The 26895-nt window shown below is 39.8% G+C and overlaps 1 protein-coding gene across 1 annotated transcript in view; it reads right to left on the bottom strand.

Moving 5' to 3' along the window:
* The window catches only part of FNDC3B (fibronectin type III domain containing 3B), a 435900-nt gene that overhangs the window by 346762 nt on the left and 62243 nt on the right, over positions 1-26895 (bottom strand). Inside the window, 1 exon segment of the mRNA XM_042458543.1 lies at positions 2695-2833. Coding sequence (XP_042314477.1) covers positions 2695-2805 — 111 coding nt within the window. The 5' untranslated portion in view covers positions 2806-2833.

The following is a 26895-nucleotide window of genomic DNA, read 5'->3' as shown; positions in this document are numbered from 1 at the left end:
CCACTTGTAATGTTACTTTTGTGCCTTTACTCCTCAATCCCTTCACAAATGTAAGGTATCATGGATAATTATGACCTAAATCCAAATGTTAGCCCTAACAAGATCTATTTAATCAATGGGAAGTCAACTTGATTAAGTCAGTTAAGTCAGTGATTGGTACTAACTGTAGTTGGGACTACACTACACTAGTATGGATTAAAAAATGAAAATACGTTTATGTAACTCATTACTTCCAAACTGTGGTGAAAAGTCCCAGGGTTTAATTCTTGGCCTTGCTTTTTTAAAAATAATTCTGATGAGAAGGAACTAAGAAAGATTTCAGAGAGCCAAAATGGCAGTTCAGTTGTCAGAGTGAAAACTGGAGGGGGCTCTTGCACCTTTAGTTGTTGTACAGCACAGGGAATTTCATGCAACCTGGTAGAAAGCAATACCTTCTGAAATTACCTCCTCTACACAACCATTACAGGAGCCCTCTCCAGTTTTCACTCTGACAACACTGGCTGTCAGTCAGAGGAGACAGTATTGGACAGTATGTCTTTGGCCCGTTCCACACGGGCGTAAAGTACGTCCCCAGGAAGTAGTAGGGTTAGGAAAGGGTGTGCTTTACACACACCCCTAACCCTAGTACGTCCTGGGGACATACAAAATGGTGGCTCCCGTTCTACACGGGCACCGCCATCTTGATGTAGCAGACGCTTAGCGTCTGCATGTCGCATGGCGCTAATGACGCTGCGAGTGCGCCATTGGCACCTTGTGGCGTCATTAGCACACCGCAACAAGAAGTGCCATTTTGGCGCTTCTTTTTTGCAGCGCTGGGGAGCCTCACATTTTGGCCGCTGGAGCTCCTCAGTGCCGCTAATGGCAGCGGTGGCAGACCACTGCTTTCAGGCGGTCTGTAATGTGCCTTTGTTAGCCTATCAAAACATCCCAATAGATTTTGACCTAATGTCCCCCCTCCCCATAACTCTGAGGGATGTGGAATTAAAAATCCCAATCACATATCATATAGCATCTTTCTTTCAAAACATACATATCCCTGTCAATGGAGCAGAACATTTTAGCCTGGATTTTAAAGGGGTATACAAGGTTCTGAAACTATTTGGAGGATAACTGCCTTGGATAACAACTTTAAAGTCTGGACCATAACCAAGATCAGACTCATCACCCTACCGACATGGAAGCCACCAGATGCCAGAACTTATTTTGATTTTACAGCAAAAAGAATTATGTTCCTTTGCATAACAGTTTTGGAAACCATGACACTTCTGTTTAACTTTTCGAGAAGAATAGTATTCCTGGCTATTTTGTCCACACCAACAGTAACAGACTCTCAACGAGGTGATCCTATGAAAAGGCCAAACCTACCATCATGGAGAACATTTTTTCACTATGCATCAGATTCATAGAACAGAATTCATACAGCATCCATTTCACTTTTACTTGTTCATCCTCTCAATTTATGATTATGCAGTATAAATAATATTCTGGTCAGGATTGTGAAGCAAGGCTTGACGTCAGACTGAATAGGGCCTTTTTGATCTCTGTTTAATGAGGAATGACCATCTGCTAGTCTAGGCTTGTGTAAGGAAAAACACGCAATGCAGATGTTCCAAAATTAGGGCCTTGCTCATTCCCCCAAACCCCATCCCCACAATACAACCCAGCTTGTTTTTCTATTATTTCTATTATTTCTGCACTGCTGTGTTGATATCTCACTTCCACAAATTAGCCATGTAAAACTTCTAAGGGAAGAAAATAAAAATAAAGTGCTCTCTTGGTGAGGAACCCTAATGTAGAAATGTTGTTCAGGGCTCTGGTCTGAAGGCAAACAGTGCAGTAACATTGCTGAAGCTAAAAAGATCAGAGTTTGGTTTTGGCCTGTATGACAGTTATCTTGCTGGGAACTCAACGTATACTGCCTTGAAGTCTGTCCATGAAGAAAGACAAAGTAGGTGAAATACCCACACACTGAGACTGAAGTCTTCTCTTGTTACCTGAGAACTAGTTTCATTTTATCTAGAGATTGACTTTTAAGTAAACTACCAGAGATTGGGCAAGTGTCTTTTTAAAATGTTTAAGTATCTCTTAAAAATGTTTAAGACTTAAAACTTCCAGAATCTCCCAGCCAACATGGCCATGTCACAGGATGTAGCACCAGGGCCAGAATGTGGTGGTGACAAATTACAATTAATCCAGTTACATGGAATTACTTATTTTTGGAATGATAATAATATCACAAAGCCACATTTCAAAAAAATAACCAAAGTGGTAAAAACAAAATTGCTTTATTGGTTTGATGAATAATGATTTCCAGTTACTTTTAAATAGTATTACTTTGGGGTATTTTTATTTTAGCAGGTATTTTTCATGTTTGCAACTTTCAAGAAAATTGTGGGGAACTACATTACACAGTAATGTAACAAGTAACTTGTTTTCATGATTGTAATGAGGAAGCTACTTTGTAAAACTCATAATAAATAAGAGAACCAATTACATTTTTAAAAGTAACTTTCCAAGCAATCCTGGATAGGATTCTGAGAGGTTGAGTCCAAGAAAGTAAATTTTCCAGACTCTGAAGCAGACACACAAAGACATAGGCTGTTAAGGCATATTGCTAAGAAATGCTGCAGTTTATGCATTCCAAATTCATTTAAGAAAATCAAAGAGACATCTTACCCTCCAAAATTTACTGACCTGCTGCGTCCCGTCTCCATTGACTAAGTGAGGCATCATGGCTACCTCCCCATTCAGCAATGATGGCAACTCCAGTGGGATTTGGTCGGTCATCATCATTGTGACGTACATTCATGGAGAATTTTCCTGGGCAGACCTCCTAAAAGCAATTAAAATGGGAGAAATCATTTTGGGGGGAAAAATAATTATAACATTTGGGAAAACCATTCTTGCCTTAGTACCAGTAGAGACCAGAAAAGTTGTTCTTTTGGCCTATAACTCTCAGTGGCTATGCTGTCAGGGGATTATGGGGATTATAATTGTAAAAAGTAACTTTTCCAAACTCAGATCAGCAGTAAAACCTGATGGTGCTTCCAGACAGATGGCCCCTAACCACTAAGAAAGCACTGTTCTTTTGTTGCAAGCTGCAAGTGGAATAACAATCAAATCCCCATACTACTACTACTACTATCATTAGAAGGATTTTTCCCCATTTCTTCATCTCAGTACATTCTACCCAGTGTCCTTACCACTATAATTCCATTTGTGTGGATTTTTTAAACAACATAATTTTCATACAGGTAGAGTTCACAGGCACTCATTCACTGTAACTTTTGTAGTAGGGCCCATTTTATCACCTGTTTTTAATCTATTATTTCACTAGGTTTACCACACTTTCCCAACTATATTTTAAAGTGCCAAAAATAGCAGCGAAATTGCTGCTTTATTTTTATTTGCCCCTTAAATCTACATTTAAAAAGCATTTTTAGTTCTACCATTTAACAGAGTAACAAAATGCCCCCCCCCACCTAGACACACACAAGTTGCCTAGAATAGGAATTACTTGGCATGTATAACACTGTGGCAAAGGTATGCATTACTTGAATCTGACTGGATCCAACCAAATAGGACCAAGTGTAAATGTTAGTGATCCAAATGAACATGGGGAGGAGACAACATTTGTAGATCCAACCTGGAGATATCCAGTATTTTTATATAAACTCTGCATTAAAAAAATCTCCTGTGGGACACAAACCAGCCATCCTTAATCAGGAAGGCCAGTGTTCCAAAGCAGACAGTAATGTTTCACTACCATCAGGACAATATTTAAAAGTAAGGAAACAGTAGTGGCAAAGGCAGAATTAGTGTCAGACAGGTACACACTTTGCTGGGCAAAACCCAAGCAATCAGCTAATAGAATTTGTGGGCATGTTTGTAAACAGCAAAAATAAAGTTGCAGGAAGCTAGCTGATTTTTTTAGCAGCAGATGACATTTTCCGTGGCATCACTGGACTCCTGCAAAACAAAATAAACCAAGTATAGACTAGACTACTTTGGTTAAAAGGAGTATGAATAGCAAAATAGTTATTCAAAAATCAATAAAATTATCGCTTTGATCTCTCTTTAAATTTTGAGTTCTGACCTTAGCTGGAATTGCCTTTCAATGTATTGCCTGGGCTTCCCTGTACACAGATTTACCAGTTTTCTGTTAGCACTACTTATCTGTCTTAGCTCACATAAATCCAGGAAATAAGGAGAATTTCGTAATACTGTACTGCTAGCTCAAGCTGTAGATCCAGGAAGTGAGGATATACTCCAAACAGTTAGAACCACCCTAAGCCAATTATTTTGCCATTTGACTCTCATTCCAATCAATTGGCATGTCAAACTGATAATGCAATACCTAATGGTTCTGTAATCAAATGATGTGGTTTTTAAAAACAACAGCTCTAATTAACTCAAGATGTCAACAAGCAGTACATAAATTAGCTTCATATGGCAATCATCTGATAGATAAACCAAAAGCAGCACTTTCCCTATCTATGGCCATTTAACCTGAATCAATAAATTAAGCCAGTTGATACTAAGAGTCTAAAGGAAGTTTCAAGTACAGTCTGAAATGCTTTGGATAAAACATGGAATTTTAACACTAAATGCATGCCAGAAAACCCATCTTAAATTATTCTTCATTCATTTTCTGGATTCTGCTTCATTTTTTCTAACAATCCCTCCCCCACACACACTATCTTGCAGTTCATTCTGACTTTAAATTAAGGTTATAATTCAATGTACCCTAATTTGAGAGTAATTCTCCTTGAACTGGATTGAATGTATTTATTTATTTATTTATTTATTTATTTATTTATAGATGCAGAACTGCTGCCTGGTTTTTTTTGGGGGGGGGGGCAATCCTGCATATAAGCAAACAAATTTACAGATACCTGGGATAAATGCTACAGTAAATACTGTAAATACTGGTGCAAGTTTGGCAAAGGGCTGGGTAAAGCCGCTATGACCAATAAAGGACATGATAAATCATCCAGATCTTCCAACCCTGGTCTCCAGAGCTGTAGTCCAACATTCAAAACACTACACCACACTGGCTCTGTCTTCATCATATTATTTCTTAAAATGTATTTATTTTATACCCTGCCTTTCTCCTATGATTTTCCCAACTAGAGAGCAAATTCAACAGCATTTAAATAGTTATAAACAGGAAAGCTTCAAAGCAATGAATATTAGTATCCAATCTACAGCAAAGAAATCTGCAAAGCATTCAGCATGGTTGGGCAAATACCATGAGTCAAAGTTGGCACAGCTTTGCCTGAAAACTATTTTAAAAGAGTCCACTGCTGAGTGGAGAAGCACACATCCAGTGACTATAGAGGGTTGCTGTCTCCTTTCTCCATAGCCAATTGGCCAAGTGTGTCTTCTTTCAATGCCAGGTCCAGATTTATTTATTTTTCAGGGGAGAGGGCACACTCCAGATATATTTGCTAGAGAGACAGTCAGCAGTGCCAGGGAAAAAAGAAGCATCTGGTGGGGCAAATGAGAGCATCCATTATGTTCATTTCCCTCAAACACCATTTTGTCCATGGTATCATGTTAGGATGGGCAACTGTGAACAAAGAAGGGGACATTATACCTGCCTGCACCTGATATCACTTCTGGCTGATGTTTTGGCTGATTTTTCCTCCTTTTGTCTGCTTTTTCCTCCTTTTGTCTGCTTTGGGAGGTTTGGGGGAACTGGGCCTTAGTTTAGCAAACTGTTGCCTTTTTAAGTGATTTTGGGAGCTTTGAGGCAGTTTCAAGGCAAAAAAAAAAAAAAGCTATCCCAAAATCAATCCAAAGAAAATTAAAATGCTGGGGTTAGGAGTTTGAGGGTGCCACAGTCACATGGAGGGCTCCTTGTGGCCCACTCCTTATACTCCCCCCCCAGCATAGTGCTACAATGGATGACAGAGGAGAGCGCCCAGACACATTTTTGGAAGTGGAAAACCATCTGACCCTTTTCTGTAGAGTGGGCACATCCCAGTCCAAATGAGGAACCAATTCCATGGCCTGAATATACACAGTCAACTCATATTCCAGCACATGTAGGCCGTTTGAATTTAAAGACTGCCACTGTCAGCTCCCAAAGCATTAATATACATGCACATGCACACACGCATACATAAACACACTTCCACTGTTATGTCGGCATTGCAGAATTAATGCACTTTGACACTGCTTTAACTGCTCTGGCTCAATGTTATGGAATTCTGGGATATGTACTTTTGTGGGCTATTTAGCCCTTTCTGCCAGCAAATTCTGATGACACAACAGACTACAAATCCCAGGATTCCACAGGATGGAGCCATGGCATTTAAAGTGGTGTCAAACTACATTATTTCTCCAGTGCATTTGCAACCCATATGACACTAATGATTTGGCAACTACAAATAGAACTAAAGCTGTATGCAACATCAACTCAGATGGAATATGTGCTATTATTTTGGGTTACATGTTTTTTAAAAACTCTCTCTCAAACACAGGCATGCATGTGTGCACACACACACCGTATCAAGACTGTTTCCCTGCCAAAACCACCCCCAAATGCCAATTAACACCCTTTTTACACAGTCATCTCTCCTTGCCCTAACAAACAAGGCTAGTAATACTGACTATAAATAGTGAGTTTTCTGTCTCATAACTGCTATTGTCACGAGAACTATTTAAATAGCAATCCTCTTGCTTAATGTTTCAGTAACCAAATACACTTCAAACACACTTAGACTTCCTGACACACCCAGAGATGCTAGGAATAGATCCTGATAAGGACAGAAAGACACAAGGACTAGCACAGAATCACAAGACAAAATGGCAAAATAAAAACACTTCATTATATAAATAATATAACCTATCTACCTCCCAAGAAACACCCCCAAATAAATGAGGGGAAGAGAACGTGTGAGGCTACACAGATATTTGGGCTCCAGCTACCATTCTTCCTAGCTAGCATGAGCAATACTGAGGGATAGTGGGAACAGACCTAAAAGGCCATACATTCTTCCTCAGGGACCAAATGTGGCCACAGTGAGTTTGTCTTCCAAGTAATTTCCAACTTAAGGCAATCCTAAGGCAACCCTATCATGGGGTTTTCTTGGCAAGTTTCTTCAGAGGGAATTTGCCATTGCCATCCTCTGAGGCTGAGAGTGTGTAACTTGCCCAAGGTCACCCAGTGGATTTCTGTGGCCAAGTGGAAATACTGTTTCTGCTCTCCAGAGCCATAGTCCAATGCACAAACCACTAGACCACACTGGCTCTAACTGTGAACCTCGCCTCCCTCATTTCAAAAGAGGTGAGACAATTATGAAAGAACTAGATAAAGGTGGGCAATGACTGGGGGTTGCATTTTTGTAAAAGCAGGAAATGAGCCAGAAGTCAAGCTCCAGTTCACTTCCCATTTACAATACAGCCTCTCCTGAGCCTAAAATTGTAGAGGGGAGGCAAAATGTGATGAAATTGCCTCCCTAAATCTCCTAGGAGGCATTGACAAGGAATTTTGGGTTGGTAGTGAGCTCTGGGGGCTGAAAAAGTGGATTTGGGGGCTGCATGTTTCCTACAGGACACATTTTTCTGACTGCTTAACTAAATAGTGCAATCCATACTGCAGCTATGTTATCCACACAAGACAATGGAACCATTATTTTAAAGGAACAGGATTTTTGCATCCATAGTATTTGTATCCATAACATACACACTTAGTCAGTACATGCATGATATCTCAATGATGTATTAATTTGTTGATTGTTTGTTTTATATTCCCACCTTTCTCCTAGTATCATAACAAGGTTACTTGCACCAAATTAAAAATAAAGTTCAGCTAAAGTCAAGCCTGAACTCTCATCAGAAATAGAGATGACTAAACTGAAACTGGGGTTTTGTGCACATATCATGAGATTACATGACTCACTGGAAAATATGGTGAGGCAGGTAAAGTAGAAGGCTGCAGGAAAGGGGGAAGACTGCATTACAGGTAGATTTATCAAGGAAGCCATGATCCTGAGTCTGCAAGACCTGAGAAGAGCAGTTGATGTCTGGGCCTCTTGGAGATCATAACTGTTGCCATAAGCTGAAACTGGCTTAACGGCAAATAAGAACAACAACAGTAGTAGCAGCTAAAACCTATTTGATTCAAAATGGGGGGGGGGGGAGAATTCTAGTAAAACCAGTAAATGTTAACAACTTAAAAAACAGCCAGAAAAATCAGCAGTAGCAGAAAATGCCACAAACCATCCTGGGCATAAAATACTGTTTGAAAACACCGAAGTTCTGGACCATGCCAACCACGACCATGTCAGGATGCACAGGGAAGCCATTGAGATCCACAAACACCTGGACAATTTCAACCAGAAAGAAGAAACCCTTAAAGTAAACAAAATTTGGCTACCAGTCCTGAGAAATAGCAAAATTAGGACTCAGCAAATGCAAATGGGAAACCATTCAGAGTCAGAGGCTTTCCCAGCAGATAATGATCACCAATTAGCAGACATTAATCCTCGTTTGCATTAGCCTCCAAGGCTGAGGCCAGCCATCAACACAGAACAATACACAAGCAAATCACTCCTGCATTCCCAGGCTCACACAGTATATATGCACCCAATTTTTCCAGGCAAAGCATTCTCTGAAGATGCCAGCCACAGATGCTGGCGAAACGTCAGAAAGAAACTCTACTAGAACATGGCCACATAGCCCGAAAAACCCACAAAAAACTATGAAGTCTTAAATGTTGGGCAGGTTTAAAGAAGAGATACAGTCTTTCAGATATTACATGAGTATTAGCTACACAGATTGTTTTTGCTCTTACAATTGTGGTGGAAATGTATTCCAAGGGCAATCATTGACCAGATTTACAAGTCATGGTTACAGCTCACACTTCACTGGCCATGTTCTCCCATTCATGGGAGATGTGGAACATGCTTGCTGTAGAAGCAGTACACTTATCATCCAGCCATACAGCTTCTTCACTGTAATGTCCAAACCCAGTCAAAGTTGAAGTTCTAGACTGTCTCTTCACCAACAAGCCAGAGAAAATAACCCATAAAGGCAGGGTTGTTTATCTTAAGGTTTGGTGGAGAGGCAAGCCAAAATTACAGATCCTTCCACATTCAGACATTATGATAAACAGTCAGTAGAAAGAAAGAGGTATGCTTTGATTGAGAGTTCCTGCATGGTAGGGGGTTGGAATGGATGGCCCTTGTGGTCTCTTGCAACTCTAGGATTCTATGATTCTAAGATTTGTGGCTTGCATAGCGTCTCTTCCCGCATCATAAGACTTCTGAATGTGTACCATTTCTCATTGGTGGAACTAAGAAAACGGCAGGAACTTGATCACATGACTCACAATGAGAAGTGTGTATTATTATTATGAAATTAATAAGCAAAGGTCTGCTCCAACAGATCTGAGAGATTCAAAACTTGATTTGGATGGAATGCTCAGTATGATGAGTTTGTAAGAAACAAAGCCATGCGGTTAGTTGCCCTGAAAAGGCAGATACGGGAATGATTTACACTACCGAAAGCCTAGGATGTAAAAATGAGCACATATGTGTACAAGATTCATACCTCAGTTTGACAATTGAACAGTGGGAAGGTGGCAATAACTGTTCATGCAGAAAAAAGCTCTTGAGATACCAACAGAGACCTGAGGTATGCACACAGCTGGATGGTCAAGGCACAAAGGGCCTGGAATTTGTCGTCTTGTCTGGTGTGTATTCATTAGCATAGTTACATCACATTTGCTTCAAAGCCTCCTTAGCCCTAAAAGAATTCTTTGTATACCTAATTGCAAGCATGGCAGATTAATCTGAAAGCATCCAAACAAGACAGCCTTATTTGTAACAACCCCACATAAAGGAATTTATCTTCTGTAAATTGTGGCAATTAGCATAAAGAACATCTTGCTGAAAAGCTACTGTTTCCAAATGAGACTGAAAATAAAGATATTCAGCAATTTCAGACTGAAATAACATTTGGCTTTTTACATTTCATTTCAGATTTCATTTTTAAAAGAAACTATAGTCAGGAATCTTTACAGAAGACGGCCATTAAACTTTTGGTTGCTCTTATTCTATTTAAGCTCATGTGGAGCTGGTGACCAACAAAATGAGTTTGAATGGCCACATAAATCTATTTTGATTACGTTTTATTTTATTCATTTATTTTTGTAATCATCACATATAATAACATCTCCATACAGTAGTGCATGCTTTGGTGTCCTATGTTCACACAGCCCAAAAATATTGCACAGTCCAAACAAAATGCCAAAACAATGAAATGACATGTAAAGAAATAAAATTAAAGAGAGACAACCTTTAAGCAATTTCCCATCTGATGGAGAAGACTCTAATCCAGGAAAGGTGATGCCATAACAATTATATATTTTATTAAAAGTGCTACAATATTGTGTTGCCACAACATACTTAAACAGTTGTCCTTCTAGAAACAGGTTTAGGGAATAGAATAATAAATTTGTTATTATGTGTCTTTAAACTGACTCCAAATTATAGCAACCTCATCATAGGGTTTACTTGACAGGATTTTAGTCAGAGGAGGTTTGTCATTATCTTTCAAGACCAAAAGAGTATGACATGCCCAAGGTCACCCAGTGAGTTTCCATGACTGAGAAGGGGTTCAAGCCCTGGTTTCCCACAGTCTTAATTCAACACTCAATCCACTACACCATGCTAGCATTAAATAATAAATATATGTATATATCAGCTTCTGTTCAAAAGTAACTATCACACATTTAACCAAAGTAGGAGCGGTTGTAGCCACTCCAATCCCAATACTAAACAAGTTGCACAAAAAGGCTTCATCCCTGAAGACATCTGAACTATTTACGTAGTCCAACCCCAGCACACATGAAGAGAACTGACCAGATAAATCCACTTTTAATCATATATAAAATCATATTAGCCAGTGGGTCAGCCAGTCAGTCCAAGTAAAGTGTTCCTGAAAAGCCAGTTTTACTTCCATTTATGCAACAGGAGCTTCGTTTCCCTCTTTCCTGCTGGAACATATCCCGAAACTAAGATCTCTCAGGCTGTGTATACACTGCAGAAATAATCCAGTTTGAAACCACTTTAACTGCCATGGCTCAATGCTATGGAATTCTGGGAACTGTAGTTTGTTGTGGCACCAGAGCTCTAACAGGCTTGGTGAGAAATATATGCTTCTCTAACACAGATGCCTATGTCTTACAAAACTACAATTCCCATAGCACTGAGCCATGGCAGTTAATGTAGTGTCCACTTGGATTATTTCTACAATGTGGACACAGCCTCAGTACTCCAGAGCAGAACTAGAGGTACTCAAGGACTTCATGGGAGAAGGTAAATCAGATCCACCACAAGTAGATAGTCTGCTAGTGGATAACAAATAAAATCCTCATAAAAGTAATTTTGAAAAGTGTTTTAATGGTTTAATTATATTCATTAGCCCATAACATGGAGACAGGGAAGTTCAAGCTCCCACTAAGATTAGACTGGGGGAGCTGAACCCCACTGAAATTATCAGACAAAATTGGTCTGCCAAGACCCCTATGTAGTTGAACCTTTACAGGGATTATCAGTCATGAGTATACTAATAGATCCATTATTTTTGTTATTGCTTTTGTGGTACAGTAAAGTCTCGATTATCCGACATAAACGGGACCGACTGATTGTCAGATGACTGAAAATGTCAGATAATCCAATGAGGTTTCCCTCTACTTGAAAGGAGCTCCACAGAGGTCCCTTCCAGCCGAGGGAAAGCAAGCTGCTGGGGAGGGGACTGGGCCAAGGCCAGAGTCCTCTCCTCAGTGGCCTGGCTTCCCTCAGCTCGAAGGGAGCTCCATAGAGCTCCCTTCCAGCTGAGGGAAAGCCAGCGCCAGCGGGCTTGGCCCCTTCCCTCCCGAGGGAGTCCTTGGGCTCCCTTGGGAGGGGAGGCAAGCCGCAGAGGACAAGCTTGGGCCAAGGACGCAGCCTCTTTGAGGAGGCTATGTCCTCGGCCTTTTCCTGTCCTCCGTGGCTGCGGAGGACAAGCCAGGCCGAGCACCTGGGTCTTTCCTCCCCTCGAACAGACTCCTGAGAGTCCGTTCGGGGAGAGGAAAGAGAAAAGAGAAGTCAGGAGGGAGGGAGAGGCCTCGGCATGGGCCCAGACCTCTCTTTCCCAGGCCTGCCGTCTCCCTCAGTGGGCTCCCTGGCCAGTCCTCCTCTTCCCGGACCTCTCCTTTACTTCAAAGGGCTCTTCAGAGTCCTTTGAGGGGAAGGGAAGGGAGGCTGGGCAGGAAAGGACTTAGCGAAGGTAAGTAGGGAACGAGGGAGGGAAGGGAGGAAGAAGGAGGGAGGGGGGAGGCGAGGGCGTCGGATAATCCAGAGCGTCGGTTAACCGAAGGTCGGTTAACCGAGACTCTACTGTACTTGGGTACCAGCTTTGGGAAGGGGTAGGAGAAGAAGGTTGAGTTTTAATGCAACATACAGTATTGTATTTTTATTGTTTTTATAAAACATACCTGAAAGTAGTCAGAAATAATCAGTGACTTGCTTCCCTCCCAGACACCAAACTGAGGCCTCCCCCACACCTTTTTAAACATTTTGGGGTCCTACACTTTGTTCCATGTTTAGTTCACAAAGGCTAGCATAACTGTGGGGGAAAGCTGATTTACAATAAAGTCTACCACCAGCGGATCAATAGAGCAACACGGAATGTACAGTGTGCAGTTAGCAAGTACATCAGAAGATGAGAATTTGAGGAATGAGAAGATTAGTTTTAAATGGTATTAAACAGGAGTGTCCGATTTCATAAGACAGACTAAGCCAATCAGGATAGAGTACCTCTGACAAGATCATGAAACAGAGATTGTAAACACCAGCGCTGCTCAGGGAGCCTTAAACTACTCAGAAAGTCACTCTCTTCAAACTTGCGCAAATGTTGTATTTTACTGTCTGCAGATCAGATAGTGTGAAAAGGGGAAGTCTGGATTTTCAGCCTTTCAACTGGCAAATAAATTATGTGACAGACAAAATGCAAGAGATACACTGAGCCCCTGACATTTTTAACTGTTACACAAAGCTGAGTATTTCCCAATAAAACACATGAATATGTATGATAAATAGAGATAACTATATATCTTCTATACTGTATACTGTATCTTCAGTAATATCAGCTAAGGATAGTATGTCTCCTCTGAATGAATGCCTGAGGACATAATAGGCTGGATGAGGAAAAACAAACTGAAACTGAATCTAGACAAGAAAGAGAGGCTTACTATCTAGGATCTGAGCCCAGGTTTAGAGATGTCTCAACCAGTCCTGGGAGTGATTGTGTAGCACCTTTTTTTTGGGGGGGGGGGGGGGGAGGGTCCTTTCATTTTATTAATGCTTAAAAAGGAAACAAACATAAACAGAGATATTACACTGTCTTACACAAAATTCATTATATATACATCATTGTCTATAATTAATTAAATCTTCTGTTCGTTATTTCCATTTTCCATTTTCATCTTCTTCAACTATTACTGATCTTAAGTACAAAAATGTAGTTAACATATGCTTACATTCACCCTTGCTGTCCCTACCTTACGCATATTCTTTCAACTTACAATATTAAACTCCTGCTGTATTATGGCTCTTCATTTTTCCATACAAATATTTTTAATCCTACATTCGTTTTGTATCAATATGCTGTTATTTAACTGATAAGTATAAATTAAAATACCAACATATGCATCCATATCGAACCTTCTTTCCCTTATTATTATGTTTCTGATTTTTCATAGTCAGGAGTTTGTTTTCCAGTTCTTATTTACATAACTCTTCAAAGCCCGTCCAGATATGACCTTCATAGTTTTCATTTTTCAATAATGCAGTTAATTTATCCATCTCCTTTATTTCTAATATCTTTTGTATCCATTCATCTATATCCGGTATTTTATTACTTTTCCAATATTTAGCAAGAAGTATTCTAGCAGCTATTACTAAATACAACATTGATTTCCAATGTTTCTTTTCTGCCTCGTCACCCAAAAATGTAGTCATATTAAGTAAATACAACTCTGGTGCCATCGAGAATTTTACTTTTGTGATTTTCTGTATGATATTATGATTTTTTTTCCAAAAATTGTTCACTTTTACACAAGACCACCATATGTGATGATAGCTTCCTTTTACCTTACCACATTTCCAACATTTATTTTCTTTTGTATTGTACATTTTGGATATTCTTGCCGGTGTAAGATACCACCTATTCATAACTTTCAAATAGTTTTCTTTTAAGTCTTGAGCAACTGTAAATTTTGATGTTTTTTTTTCAATGATTTTTCCCAATTTTCCAATGCTAAAGGGTGTCCGACATCTTGAGCCCACTTTATCATATTTGATGTTACTGTTTCATGCTCTACGCTTCTTGATAGCAATAGTTTATAGAATTTAGCAATCTTTCCTTATCTTTATCCCAAAAAAATTTATCCATTTCATTTTGATTTTTCTCCAGTCCCTCTTTTAGTAGATCTTCCTTAAATTTTGACTTAATTTGCAGATATGTGAACCATGGGATTCTTTTCCCACAACTCTCTAATTCCTCTTTAGCTTTTATCTGTATTTCCCCATTTTCCGTCATTTTAATTAAATCCTTATATCTTAGCCAACTTTGCCTAAAGATCTTGTAGCCCCTTTGAGACTGCATGAAAAGCAGGCCTGAGGGTGGAGTCAGGGTATAGCATCCATATGACGCATGCCCTGGCTCTGGTCAGGCTGGTGTGATGCCATGCACCCCACCACACAGCATGCGGTGTCACAGTGATCCTCTAGCACTGCGTCCACATGACGCAGTGCCGAAGGAGTGCCGGAAAGTCATGGTGCTGTGCCTATTATGCTCTTTGCAGGGCACAAAAAGGAGCTGCTTTTTGCGTCCTGCAAAGGCCAGATCGGGGCCACGGCATGCAGTTGCCACGGCCCTGGTCTGGATGTAAAAGGGTCTGTCTGCACAGCCCCTAACTGAAAAAGTTGGCAGCATGAGCTTTCATAGCCTTCAATCTACTTCTTAAATGCATCTGAGGAAGTACACTGAAGTCTACGAAAGGTCATGCTGCCAATTTCTTTCTTTTAGTCTCAAAGCTGCTGCAAGATCTCTCTATCTATATACTGATTCTACAGACTAACACAGCTATATCTTTGAATTCTACCAGTCCTGGGAGTTTATCACACAGGAGGCTAAGTGCAAAAATCCCATGCAGAAATGGGATTTAAATCCTGGAAAAATCCCACAATAGAGGGATTGTTTTCAGATGACATCATGGGTTGATGTTGGATTAATGCTCAGTGCCCCCGATAATGTCTGAAAATGATCCCGCTTTTGCAGGATTTCTTCACTTTGTGCATGATGCCCTCTGCTATCATCTGAAAATGGGCTTTTTCTGATTTAAATACCATTTCTGCATGGGAGAAACTCCATGTGATAAACACCATAGACAGGATGACATTCCACCTGTAAGGCTGTTTGTAGCTTGGGGTGATTTTTGGTCTTGTATTAAGTTCAGAAAGTTCAATCAGTTCAAAACATGGCAACCAGGTAGGTTATTGGCACATCTAGTAGTGATCATATTACACCAATATTACACCAATATCCACTGGCTGTCAATAATAATAATAGTAATAATAATAATAGATTTATTTCTAGCTCACCCTATCATGGAGAATCCGGGAGGGTTACAACAGTAAAATACATCAAGGTTACAATGAAATAAAAATAAAAAATTACTCCCTATGCCCACCCAACAAGATTAAACAATCATAATATAAAAACAGTAAAACAATAAAAACATTTGATTAAAATTTGGAGGAAAATAGGCAAACGAGAAGGCATTTTCATAATCATGTTCATGTCAAGTTCATATCCAGATCTCTATATCCAGATCTCTATATCTCATTATCTGGAGAGGGGTAACTAAGTTGGAAAGGCCTGCTGGAAGAGATCCATCTTGAGTGCTTTCTTAAAAGCTGTCAGGGTGGAAATGTGGTGGATCTCCTCCAGCAGGTCATTCCACAGCTTTGGAGCAGCAGTAGAAAAGGCCCTCTGGGAAACTGATGTCAGCCTAGATCTTTTGGGCTGTAATAAATTCTTCCCAGAGGACCTTAGTGTGCAGGCCAGACAGTAGGGAAGAAGATATTCCTTCAAGTATTCTGGACCCAAGCCATGTAGGGCTTTAAAGGTAAACACCAACAGCTTGTACCTTGCCCGGAAACTAACTGGCAGCCAGTGGAAGGAATTCAAGACCAGTGTTATATGATCATCTCTAGAAGTCCCCGTAATAATAATAATAATAATAATAATAATAATAATAATAATAATAGGATTTATTTATATGCCGCCCAATCACTGGGAATCCGGGCAGCTTACAACAGAGGGGATAATAGATGGTAATCAATCTGGCTGCCATGTTTTGTACCAGCTGAAGGTTCCGAACTTGGTTCAAGGGTAGAGCGTGTTATAGAAGTCCAATCGAGAGGTTAACACTGCGTGTACTATTGTTTCAAGGTTCCTTGGCTCCAGGAAGGGGCACAGTTGGCATATCAGCCAAAGCTGATAAGAGGTGCTCCTGACTGCCACATCCACCTGTGCTGACAGTTGAAGCGATGAGTCAAGGAGCACCCCCAAGCTGCGGACAGAATCCTTCAGGGGAAGTGTGACCCCATCCAGAACTGGCTGACACAACTCCATTCCTGGGTTCGGGGTTCCTATAGCGAGTACCTCCGTCTTACCTAGATTCAGCTTGAGTCGTTTTCCCCTCATCCAGTCCATTACCACCCCAAGACAGGCATTCAGAGGAGAGATGCCTTCCTTAGTCACTGCATCAGTCCGAGACATATTTGGGTGTCATCAGTGTACTATCAATTAGTTTCTAGACAAGGTTTGAAGTGTTGATTGTAATAATAATAATAATAATAATAATAATAATAATAATAATATTTATTTCTAGTCCGCCCAATCACGAAGAATCCAGGTGGGTTACAAAAATAAAATACATCAGATTACAATAGAGTTAAAAAATCAAACCCTAGACCTACCCCCCCCCATTCCCAGTACTAAAACAGAATTAAACAGTAATAGTATAAAAACATTAAAAACATTAAACAACCAAAAATAGTCAGAAACATAGCGTGGAAGAATAGACAGATGAGGGGACAAATATCTCTATATCTGGGGAGGGTAACTAAGTTGGAAAGGCCTGCTGGAAGAGATCCGTCTTGAGTGCTTTCTTAAAAGCTGTCAGAGTGGGAATGTGACGGATCTCCTCCGGCAGGTCCCTACTAAATCCCTACTTAGTTTTATTTGGGTTACCTTCTCCTGTATAATCCACCCCATTTATTCAGGTCCTCTGAAGGACATTTATTCTATACAGACAAACTAGACCGACAACTGTTAACCAGAATGCATTTTCTTTAGCCGCTCCAGATTGTGAAATGACCTGTCAGATGAGATTTATCAGCTCAATTTGTTCTCTGACTTTGAAGGAGTAGTCAAGGCCAGTCTCTTCAAACAGATCTAACCAAATTATTTTTAAATTATGAATTATAAAGTATGTTTTTATTGTTTTAAGAAGTATTAGTTTTATATGCTCTTTTAAATTGTGCTATGTGTCTACACTGTTGTTCCCTGCCTTGATTCATAGAGACAGTTACATAAAATATTGTTGTGTTGTTGTTGTTATGATATGCAGATATATAGATATAGATAACAGGAGCAAGTTTTAACAAACAAAAGCAAAGATCAATATTTACCAAGTATCTCATCTTTAATGGTGAATTAAACTCGCAAGTATCATTCATACCCTAAAAGAGCCCAACAGTACAAAACAGTAGTGCTATATATTAGTTCTACAACGAGGGATGCAGGTAAATGGTGTCACCCCCCCCCCCAGAATGTCACCTGAAGTGTTCCCCACCCCCACACACTCCTGCCCTTATTATGGAAAAAAACCAGCTTGGAATTTTACTTTTAGAAAGGAACTAGTTACACTACTCATTTATCCCATCACCCAGTAGTTCAGTTCTTGCTACTATAATCCAGGGGTGGGCACATTTACCACCTAGGAGACCTTGTAGAGCCATATGCCTCCACATGCTTCCAGAAAATAAACTTTTTTTGCCCCTGTAAGGAGACATGGGGGCTTTGGGGGGGCTTCCTGGGCCACAGGGGGGCATTTTCTGGTATTATGAGGCCAAAAATAGTTTTTGAAAAATTGTATTTTGACCCAGGGGTCGGTGAGGCAACGAACATGGTAGAAATCCCCTACACACCTTCTAGAGAACATGTTTGGACATTTGGGGCCTGGGGGAGCAAAAATGGCCCTGGGGTCCTCATGCAACCTATGTGTCACACTTTACTTATCTCTTTTGTAGACCAAAGAGTAATTAACTGGGTTATTTGTTGCTAACACATTATCATTCAGCTACTGTTCAGCCACTGAAAGGTTCTGTGGTTCATTCTATCTCTGATCATCATAATTCTGAGTTCTCTATTCAGTCTAGATTTTCTTCTGCCTACCCACATGGCCAACGAACACCAAAGCACAGCAGCACAGACTACTGTACAGAGGTTTTTGATGGATGCACTGAAGGAGTCACTCACTGGGCCACTCTTCCTTTTCCATCTCTCACTCCCCAAACAATTGCTTTATATGTCATGCCTTAGCCATGCAGAATAATACCCACTCCTCATCTTAAACCCTCTCTCACAGCTCACACCAAACCAGTCTCCCCAAATGAATGGCCCCTCTACTGTTTGGAGCAGCCACCTTGGCAAAATGGGTCCTCTCACCACACTCATACATTTACACTGATTCCCTTTTTCCTTCTTTTTTCATCTAGGTGGAATGGAAGAAGGCTGAAAAGGCAGCCTTATAGTAACTTTACTAAAAGCATATTATGATCCTTCCTTGTCCTTCTCCAATTATCCGGATTGAGTCTAAAGATACTCTGGTATAAAAAGTAACAGGCAGACAGCCAATTACATTACACTGGAACTTATTTTGCCATCACAGGCAAAGAGTAATGCTATTCTAGCTTGTAACTTGAAAAAGCAACAAGTTTTTAAAGTAACTCATTGCAAGTAATATCTCATTTCTACATTTTGGGGGAAAATACAGTATCTGTACCTTTTCTCCAGCCAAGGTTGGGTGAAAGGGTAAAAAGAAGAGCTAACTGCTTCAAGGACACAATTTTTGGTGAAAAAACAGGAAGGGAGATTAAGACATTTTCATCCAGTTCCTTTAAATGCTCAAAATGCAATCAGAGCAGTTACATTTTTAATAAGAAAAATAAACCAATAAAGAGAATAAGTACAGCAAAATGAAAATTTGGACCTTTAAATAAGATCCTATTCACATTTGCTGCCAATCTGCATAACTTGCACAGCACACAGTACTGCAAAATTTGAGGGATAATTTTTGAGGGGAGCAAGTACCAGAGTATGGTACCATGTTGTTGTAGCTATGTGTCTCCAAGTCATTTCCAACTTATGATGACCTCAAGGTTGACGTATCACAGGGTTTTCTTGGCAAGATTTGTTCAGAAGGGTTTATCTTTGTCTTCCTCTGAGGCTGAGATGGTGTGACTTGTTTAAGGTCACCCAGTAGGTTTTCTTGGTCAAGCAGGGACTTTGAGCTTTGCAAAGAAAATGGAAGGGGGTCCCTATTCCCAGCTTGAGCCAGAGTCCTCCGGTTTGAAGGCTAATCTGCCCACCATGTGCAGCTACTCTTTCAACTGATATATATGAACTAAGTGCATGCAGTCATTATACAATATCCTATACTTATTACAACCTCTCTCCACTACACACACACACACACACACACACACACACACACACAATTCAGAAATGCTTTCTGTAGAGAAAAAGTGAAATTTCAACTCAAGCCGATTCATATCCTGAGTTTTGGCAACCAGTACCCAAAAGTCTACACTTAATTTTGTGCACAACTCTAACAGAAAAAGGTGGTGTGGTGGGTGTGGGAGTGTCTGTACTTACACGTGCACAACCAGTAAAATGTATTAAAATCAACAGCACCACTTTTCTAGAGAACGGTTTTTCTTCCCTCAAAGTAAAACTCTTTTATTTTGGTCGCTATTAAGCCGACCTATGGCTGAAGTCATATTGACAGTGAGTAGCACATTGTATTATTGTGGGAAACCACTTCACACAAGCCTCTCATTCAAGCCAGGCATTCAACAATAGCCATTCACAGAGATTTCAGAGCAGCTACTAGAATAGAGCACCTCTGGCTATTAGCTGGAGGAATTTTTAACACAGTGGGAATGTTGAGCCACTGTAAATGCCACGTTCATAGGCCCTGATTGCCTGGATTTCAGGATAAAGCATAAACAAATGCTTTTCAGTGATGAGGGAAAGGATGAAAACAACCCCTTGTCTTGCTTTAGTTCGCTGCAGACAAAGACAAAAAAAAAGTAATTTAGTTTTCTCATCTCTAATTCTGGGACACTGTACATCAGGAATTATTTACAGGATAAAGAGGGACAGAGAAAGTAGGGACAGGAAAAGCATTCTTTAAAAAAAAAAACAGACTTTAAAGAATGGATAGCAATTCTGGATGCCAGTATGTACAAATAAATGTAGTGAAATGGAGCAAGTCTCAATGATAATCACTCATTATTAACCCTACTTTAAATCAGTTTTATTTCTTACTTATACCATAAATGTTAATTTTTATCCTCCTTTTGATTGTTCTCTTAAATAAAATAAAATGCTACATCTCAAAAAGGAAACAAAGAAAATAATAACAGTGGTGGTTGTATGACTTACTTTAGATCCCAGCATGAGCCAATTATGTATCCCAACCCATTTATCCTAACACAGCAGGGAGAGTAGATAAACTGCTTAAAGATTTCATTATATCGAGATGTATGTAAGCACTGTATAAGTGTTACCAATAAGTAAAACTTAAACAGCACTGTGCATAGAACAGATAGCTTTGTCTGTCCAGGTGTTCAAGTAGTCAGAAATTCCAACAATTTTGCAAAGCTACTAACTCATCTTTAAGGCTATTTCAGAAAGCCCTTGGAAAGATAAAACTTAATAGCCCCATGTTTGCCTCTGCAAAACTAAAAGCAGGAAATTGGGAAAGCCCTTTTGCTCATCCACTTTGAAGGTGCTGATCATTATTAGTACAATGACCATCAGAAGTACAATGCATTACCTGCAGTAATGAAGAAGTACATCTATTTAAAGAGTAATTTTGTGACATTTAGCTGGAAAACCAACTCCACTGGAGTTGTAAGGAAAGGGATCACACTTACAACTGAGCACTGTTAGTTAGCTGAAAAGCTGCTCAGTGGCAATAAGCCAGGAGAAACAGATGCTCCTCCATCAGTATGCCCACTCTGCATTACGTGGGGCAGTATTCCCCCACAGTTACAGGTTACAAAGTCATGAATAGTCTCTTTGTAAATGAAATCCACCCCCCAACACAAATTCTAACTTTTGAGTTGAGAACTTTCAAGGTGAACAGAAACCCAAAGAGGAATTCATGTTTTCTAATTAAGAGACAGCCAAGATCATTTCAACAAGCAAAGAGAGAAAAAGAAAGACTAGTAGTTTGGGGAGTGGGAAATCTGTTTACGATCTCCCACAGATACAGGATTAGTGTTTTGTTCACAACAGTTTTTTTGGTGATGAATACAAAATATTCAGTGTTTGGATTTATACTTTGGAGGTGAAATGCCCTGAATATATTTAATGCCAAGGGAGCCATGTTAGTACACTCTCATTTGTATAGCAAAATTATCACTTTGAACCCAAAGAACTCTGTTTTTTTAATTGAAAAACAGAACAGCAAATGGGGATGTTTGATGAGGAGAAGCGAGTATATATAGCCAAGTTTACAAAATTAATATACAGTAAAAGTAAGAAACAGGAGTCTGGTAGTCAATGCTCCCAGTCTGAACGTTGACAGTGTAGGCAAACCAGGAGAGGACATCTCATAGAATCATGGCACTATAACCAATTAATACAACCCCTTGCTCAATGCAGGACCTCCCACTGATGCATCCCCAACAGGTAGCCGTCCAACTTTTTTTGAAGAGATCAAGACAAGGAGACCTCTCTGGGTAATTGCTTCGATTACCAAACCACTCTTATATGAGATGAACAGAACAAAATGTAATAGCCAATAAGGAAATCAAATTGTTAATTTGATCAACTCGGTTCAGTTTTTTCAAGAAAACAAATCAAAGCTACCTTATGCCTTACAGTAGTGGTGATGAAAGTGTGGTATGTTTTTACAGCCCCCAGGCCTGCTCATGGGTGACATTTGGAAACAGATTTTCCCACAAAACATTGCCTCAAATGCCTTCTAGAGAGCACAGGGCTCACTTTCACCACATTTTGTGTGCCCTTATTTTAAAGGAAGTTGCTTGGATGTGACTTCTGCGTCACTGTTGTAAAAAATGTTAGTTATCTCTTGGACCTAAAATAGCCATAGGGAAGCCAAAAACATGGTGGAAATGCCTCACACAACTTCTAGAAGGAGTTGGTGACATTTGTGGGGCAATAATTGGGTTTGTGTGCCTTCAAGTCTATTCCAACTTATAGTGACCCTAAGACAAGCCTATCTTGGAGTTTTCTAGACAAGATTTGTTCAGAGCTGGTTTGCCATTGCTTTCCTCTGAGGCTAAGATAGTGTGACTTGCCCAAGATCACCCAGTGGGTTTCATGGCAGAGCAGGAATTGAAGCATAAATTGGAATAATCTCCAGAGCTTTAGTCCAACACTCACACCACTGTACCATGATATCCCCTCCAAATTCCCCTCAGTGCTGCTTAGAGAGTACTGGGAGGAATTTCACCATATTTTTGTCTCGTCTCCAGGCCATTTTAGAGCCTGGTGAGGTTGTTTCTCCCTTCTGAAGGTGACCTGAAAATCAATTTATAAAAGTCAATTTCCAAGTCATTTTCTAATGGAAAATGGCATTCCCTCCTGAAGCCTAAAACAGCAAAAGGGGAGCAGAAGATGTGGAACTGACCTCATAGCCCCAGGGCCATTGCAATGATATACATTTTTTTAAAATGGACCCAAGGGGGAACATACAACACTTTTCCCATCCTGGCTGAAAAGGATTGTTGTGAACTACCATATATACTCGACTATAAGTCGATCTCATGTATAAGTCAAGGGCAGGTTTTGGAGCCAAAATTAAGGATTTTGATATGAACTGTGGATAAGCAAAGGATAAAACTTAGGGACATGTAACAAAAGATCTAAAGGATGAAACAATGGAAAATGGTGCCAAACAACTTTCAGAAGGCATAACTGTTTGTGCTCACACTGAAGGCTGGATGGATGACAGAATAGAGTGGGGGTCAGTGCTTCCAGGACAGATTACACTCTTGCCTTTGACCAAAGGATGGTTCCTTTTCAAAAATAAGTTTTAAAGTACAGTACTTACACTGATTTGTGAATAAGCTGACTTGGTTTTTGAGGGGGACAATTTTTTGACTAAAATTTCTAGACTTATACATGAGTATATACAGTACAGTCCTCCTTCCATTCTAGTGGCTTTAGAATCCGCACCCCTCACTTATGCACAAGGGACAACCGGAGGAAGAAACAATGGGGGGGGACTAGTGCTGCATGCGCTTCTGCGGCCGCCAATGGGGCTTGAATATATGCAAAACTTCGGGGGTTTTTTTGGGGGGGATCCGGAAAGGATTCCCTCATGGAAGCAGAGGGCTCAACCACAGTTACTATTAGTTTTATTACAATCTATTTATTTATCTATTTACTGCCATAAAGGTACATGGCATTTCACAAAAAAAATAATAGATAAAAACAGACAGCCCTGCCAAAAGTATATGATACATGCACAGACACACAACTATAGGAAGGGACGGAGTAATGCAAATATAAAACAAATGCAATACTACAATAAGACAAATTATCCAAATATAAACACAAAAACAAATGTGATACAGTAGGAAACAAATTGACAAATACACACAAGCAAATCCACAGGTTTATGAAACTAAATTAAACTTAAAATTTGAAAATCTCTGGAAAACAAAGAGGTTTTTAATTCAGATTTAAAAACAATGAGGGAACAAGTAGCCTGCAAACATGCAAGGAGACAATTCAATAGAAAAGACACACCTGTAAGTTTATTATTACAATAATATTATTACAATCATTTTACTAGTGTAGTGTAGAAGGACTACATTCAAAGCCAGTATAGAGTAGTGGTTTGACTGTTGGACTATGACTCTAGAGACCAGGGTTCGATTCCCAGCTTGGCCATTAAATCAACTGGGTGGCCTTGGCTACATAAAAAGGATCTCAGCCGCAGAAGAATGCCCAAAAAACCTGCACAACAGGTCACCTTAAAAGCTTGCCATAAGTGGGAAATGACTTGAAGACACACAAAAACTGAAGTATGGAGAAAACAACCTTATGTTAGGGTCCCACACCTTCCTGCATGAACATTGAAGTGAAAGACCAGGTCTCAGCCTGCATGTAACTTTTTGTGTCGAGTTACAACCTAGTCTCATCAGTGTGATCATATTAACTCCACACACTGAGAGAAAGCTAGTGCAACTTACTGACCCTCTCCTCCCTCCCACCGGGCCCAGTACAAGGTGTTGGTTATTACCTTTAAAGACCTAAATGGCTTGGGTCCAAGCTATCTCAGAGACCGCCTCTTTCCATACAATCCTCCCCACGCCCTCCGGTCCTCTGGGAGAAACTTATTGCAGCCTCAAAAATCGAGGTTTGTGGCGACCTCCCGGAGGGCTTTTTCTGCTGTCGCCCCCAGGCTCTGGAATGACCTGCCGGACGAGATCCGTCAATTAACATCTTTGGACAGCTTCAAAAAGGCTGTCAAGACGGATTTCTTCAGGCAGGCCTTCCCAGACTAAAATATCCCGGCCTCAGGATCTCAGGATCTCCCCCCTCCTCAGTAATGTCTCCAAAGCCCCCTTTTCTTTTCTTTAGAACTGAAGTTGCAGTGGTTTATCGATTGGTATTATTTTGTTTAATTTATTGTTAAACACAACTAGTTATTGTGGTTTTAATTTAGATATGCAGTTTAATAACTTTTTAAGGGGGGGGATATATTGTTTTTATGCTGTATGTTATTTTAATGTTGTAAACCACCCGGATTGGTTCGCCACAGGGCGGTATATAAATAAATTATTATTATTATTATTATTATTATTATTATTATTATTATTATTATTATTATTGGATGGAATAGAGGAAAATATGTGTATTTGGTGATTTCTCCTGAACACTGGTGTCAAACAGGTTTACCTTGGCATTAAGTCAAAAATGTCAATGGACCATATATAGATCTCAGTCAGTATATAGTATGTAGAATAGATGGTTAAGCCCAGCGACTTGAAATGAAGTCAATGGAATGCATGCTACAATGGTGTATAGCCACAGTACAATGTGTATTGCAATGACTTCACTCCTTAGCCTCCTGAGTTGTGACAAAGCTATAGCATAGCCAGGCTGTCATGTAAATTAACCTTAATAATTAAGGCTTGCTTTTTTTGCTTAAAGGAGACACACAGGTATAAAGACTCTACAGTGAAAGAGCAACGTAAGGAACATTTGATGCATGAAAGACCACCACTGTAGCTGGAGACTAAGATCACAACGTTAAAGTATGGAATGCTTTCCAGATCATTCCCACTTCCACCACTATAGAATATTAAAATCCTGTGTGCATTAGAGAAAACAGCTTCCTTTTCAAGCTGCACCTTCCGGAATATGAGCATTTATGAATTATGTCAGCAACACCCAATATCTTCATTTGGCAATTGCACTACATGTCATAAACCACACAGAAAACAAGTTTGTTTCTCTAAACAGAATGCTGAAATTGGAGTTCTCTTCTAATTGTGTTATGCAAGACAAGCTATATCAGCAGGCCCCTAAATCTATTTAATAAAATGTTAAATTTAGAATCATGTTGCCCCAGGTCAAGCATTGTGGCAAGAATGCAGCTGGCTGCAGCCCAGCATTCTAAGGGCCTCCATAGTGCTTACGAAATTAATAGGCACACAACCTTTATTAAAATACCTTCAACTGGGATAGACGGGACTTGATCTCTCTTACTTTAAGGAGAGTATAGCCTGAAAATGTTAAAAGAAAAATCTACACTATCCCACAACAATAATTTCTCATATTACTTAAACCAAAATAAGCTCTCCCTTTCTTAATCACACTATTCCTTCACTCTTTCCTTAAAGCTCTCTTAAGATTAAATTGCAAAATCACATGGAGAAATAGCTAGCATTACTGTACATGGTCTAATGGCAAATAATGCTAATTAATTAAGCAAAACCAGTTAAACAACCCCTAGTAGTTGGCTTGTTTGGGAACTGGCCAGATTTTATTCTTAACCAGGGATGGAGAACCATTGGCCATCAAGATGTTCTGGACTACAAAGCTCACATTCCCTTAGCAGTGGGTCTGATGGAACTGGGTCTGGTGGGAGTTGGGATCTTGGGAGAGTCTGATGGGAATTGTAGGACAAAACACCTGGAAGGCCAAAAGTTTTCCACCCCTGTTATAAACTATGATCTCACATCAATCTGTAAATGTGGACAAACTCGTATGGAAAGTGAAACTAAATTGTGTCAAAGTTAAGAGAAAGGGAGAAGAAGAGGGCACAAGTCTGATACTTTGGATACATTCATGTCTATGGAGTTTATCACACTAGTGGGGAAAAGCGAGTTAAACGAGATTTAAACCAAAGAAAACCCAGAAATGCCTAAAGTTTATCACATGACATTGCAGTTAATGTGAAATAACACGAAGTTAATCCGAACACAAAGGAGAGAAAACCAGCAGCTTTTTATTTTCGGAACAACCAGAAAGTAAAAAAGCTGCCATTTTTCTCTG

Source organism: Sceloporus undulatus, chromosome 3 (genome assembly GCF_019175285.1).
Source record: "Sceloporus undulatus isolate JIND9_A2432 ecotype Alabama chromosome 3, SceUnd_v1.1, whole genome shotgun sequence".
NCBI classification, from domain to species: domain Eukaryota; kingdom Metazoa; phylum Chordata; class Lepidosauria; order Squamata; family Phrynosomatidae; genus Sceloporus; species Sceloporus undulatus.
The sequence above is the reverse complement of the archived record's forward strand: the minus strand, read 5'-3'. Positions and strand labels throughout refer to the sequence as shown.